General features: G+C 38.0%; 1 protein-coding gene across 1 annotated transcript in view; it reads left to right on the forward strand.

The window, feature by feature from the left end:
* Positions 537 to 3,196, forward strand: part of LOC104762144 (thiol protease aleurain) — a 3,857-nt gene continuing 1,197 nt past the window's right edge. Inside the window, exons 1-5 of the mRNA XM_010485381.1 lie at positions 537 to 824; positions 930 to 1,051; positions 1,504 to 1,619; positions 1,756 to 1,829; positions 1,933 to 2,197. Of these exons, the coding sequence (XP_010483683.1) occupies positions 631 to 824; positions 930 to 1,051; positions 1,504 to 1,619; positions 1,756 to 1,829; positions 1,933 to 2,197 (771 nt within the window). The 5' untranslated portion in view covers positions 537 to 630. The remainder of the gene's footprint in view (positions 825 to 929; positions 1,052 to 1,503; positions 1,620 to 1,755; positions 1,830 to 1,932; positions 2,198 to 3,196) is intronic.

Below are 3,196 nucleotides of genomic sequence, written 5' to 3' on the forward strand. Positions count from 1 at the left end.
TTTTTTTTTTTTTTTTTTTTTTTTTTTTTTTTTTTTGTACAGATCTGATTAAAGTTTTATTTTACAACATTTTTTTTGTTGGGGTTGAACTTCTACTGAATAATAAAACTAACAATATAGCATCAGATATACATATACTACTTCTTCTTCGTTTTAAAAAAAACATTAGAAATTGGGCAATTATCATAAACATTATTAATATATAATATTATTAGTGATTATGTGGGTTGTTAATTGCTTGCATTCGTAGCAAACAAGAATCTATTGTTGAAGGTTTGGATTGTAAAATGAATAAGAAAACAGTTAAGGGTTTATCGACTGGATTAGGCAATAATCATTGGGCTATTTTGCAATATTCTTTTTTCCCCGTATAAAAATCATCAATGATTGATACTTTTCGTTAATGGACTTATGACATCACAGACACGTCAACATTCCAAGTATACAGGACAAATACAATCCACTGAAAACACACCACGTGTCCCGATAACGTTTCCGTCTGTATCGCTCTCTTCCGTCTTCTACTCTTCTTTCTTCTTCTCTCACTCACAATCTCTGAAGCTAAAACACTGAAGAATCAGACATAAGCTTTGAGAAAAAGAACAAATAAAAAAGTAAGAACAAGGAGCTATGACTGTCAGAACAATCGTATCATCAGTAGTTCTGGTGATTCTCATCGCCGCATCGACGGCGGCGGATATCGGATTCGATGAGTCAAACCCGATCCGGATGGTCTCCGACGGTCTTCGGGAGGTAGAAGAATCTGTTTCCCAGATCTTAGGTCAATCTCGTCACGTTCTCTCCTTCGCTCGCTTCACTCACCGGTAAGTGAAAGTCTTTCTTATCCCTTACACACACCAACCGGCGCCTTCGCCGTTGACTTTGAGTACCCTTGTTTTGATAATCGTGTGTTCTGGTGATGTATGAAGGTATGGGAAAAAGTATCAGAACGTGGAGGAGATGAAGCTTCGATTCTCGATTTTTAAGGAGAATCTTGATTTGGTTAGATCCACTAACAAGAAACGCTTATCTTACAAACTCGCTGTTAATCGTAAGTCTTTATCTTTCTTCTCTTGAGTTTGTAGTTACGTTCTAGTAGTGAGCCTTTGATTACTAGAAAGCAACATTTCTGGAATCTTGAACGAACTGACATATGTATTAAAGCTTTGTAAGGAAACGTGGAACTAACTTTTTCTGTCTTGGAATCTTCTAAGTTAATTATTTTAGCTTTTTTTTTTCTTTTTTTTTTTAGTTCACGTGATTCAAGATTGTTATTGGTCTTAGTATTTGCAGAGTTTATGAGAGACAAGTAGTTTGCGTGAATATTTAGCATCGTAGTTATTGTTCTGTTTCCTTATGATTTTAGCTATCCTCATTCAAGATTGTTCCTTGTTGTCGGGTCCTTGTTTGTGTTTAGATAGACATTGCTAGTGGTTTGATGATTAAAAAAAAAGATCCATCTAAAATATTTATATTCGTCTCTTGAATCTTGAATCTACACAGAATTTGCTGATTTGACCTGGCAAGAATTTGAAAGGAACAAGCTTGGTGCTGCTCAGAACTGCTCTGCCACTTTAAAAGGCAGTCACAAACTCACTGAAGCAGCTCTTCCGGAAACGGTAAGTGCAAGACATCAATCTTGTGCTGTACTGAATCATCTCTTTCCTGTTTTTTAGCTTTAAGAATACTGTATGTGTTTAGCTGCAGAACCTTTGTTATTATTGGTTCTGATTCCTCAAATTGTGTTAATTGCAGAAAGACTGGAGAGAAGATGGTATTGTTAGCCCTGTCAAAAACCAGGGAGGTTGTGGATCTTGCTGGACATTCAGGTAAAAACCAATGATTACATAAACTTATATCTCCTCTTTAAAATTTTGGTTTCATTTCATGATGTCAAGATTGTTTGTGATATGATTGCTTTTTCTACTGCAGTACAACTGGAGCTCTTGAGGCAGCGTACCATCAGGCATTTGGAAAAGGGATATCTCTCTCTGAGCAACAGCTTGTGGATTGTGCTGGAGCTTTCAATAACTATGGCTGCAATGGTGGCCTTCCTTCTCAAGCCTTTGAATACATCAAATCCAACGGTGGCCTCGACACAGAGGAAGCTTATCCTTACACCGGGAAAGATGGAACCTGCGAATTTTCAGCAGAAAACATCGGTGTGCAAGTCCTCGATTCAGTCAACATTACTCTGGTAAGCATCTTTTATGGATTTTTAAGTTCACTTGCCTGAAAAGACACATTCTGTAATCTGTAATGATGATTGAAAACAACATCAACAACAGGGTGCTGAGGATGAACTGAAGCATGCGGTTGGATTGGTACGGCCAGTAAGCATAGCATNCAAAACCAATGATTACATAAACTTATATCTCCTCTTTAAAATTTTGGTTTCATTTCATGATGTCAAGATTGTTTGTGATATGATTGCTTTTTCTACTGCAGTACAACTGGAGCTCTTGAGGCAGCGTACCATCAGGCATTTGGAAAAGGGATATCTCTCTCTGAGCAACAGCTTGTGGATTGTGCTGGAGCTTTCAATAACTATGGCTGCAATGGTGGCCTTCCTTCTCAAGCCTTTGAATACATCAAATCCAACGGTGGCCTCGACACAGAGGAAGCTTATCCTTACACCGGGAAAGATGGAACCTGCGAATTTTCAGCAGAAAACATCGGTGTGCAAGTCCTCGATTCAGTCAACATTACTCTGGTAAGCATCTTTTATGGATTTTTAAGTTCACTTGCCTGAAAAGACACATTCTGTAATCTGTAATGATGATTGAAAACAACATCAACAACAGGGTGCTGAGGATGAACTGAAGCATGCGGTTGGATTGGTACGGCCAGTAAGCATAGCATTCGAGGTTGTGAACTCATTCCGACTTTACAAGAGTGGAGTTTACACTAGTGATCACTGTGGAAGTAATCCAATGGTAAGACTTTTTTCTTTAAACTGCTAGAAAGACTTCCATTTTTTCAAATAAAATCATCTTAGGCACTTAGCTTAGTGTTCAATTCGTTTTTTCGAATGTTGCAATAGGATGTGAACCACGCGGTTTTGGCGGTTGGTTATGGAGTTGAAGACGGTGTACCATATTGGCTTATAAAGAACTCATGGGGAGCTGATTGGGGTGACAAAGGTTACTTCAAGATGGAGATGGGAAAGAACATGTGTGGTAAGTTCTTTAACCAT

The sequence above is a fragment of the Camelina sativa genome, chromosome 18, assembly GCF_000633955.1.
Source record: "Camelina sativa cultivar DH55 chromosome 18, Cs, whole genome shotgun sequence".
Lineage (NCBI taxonomy): Eukaryota > Viridiplantae > Streptophyta > Magnoliopsida > Brassicales > Brassicaceae > Camelina > Camelina sativa.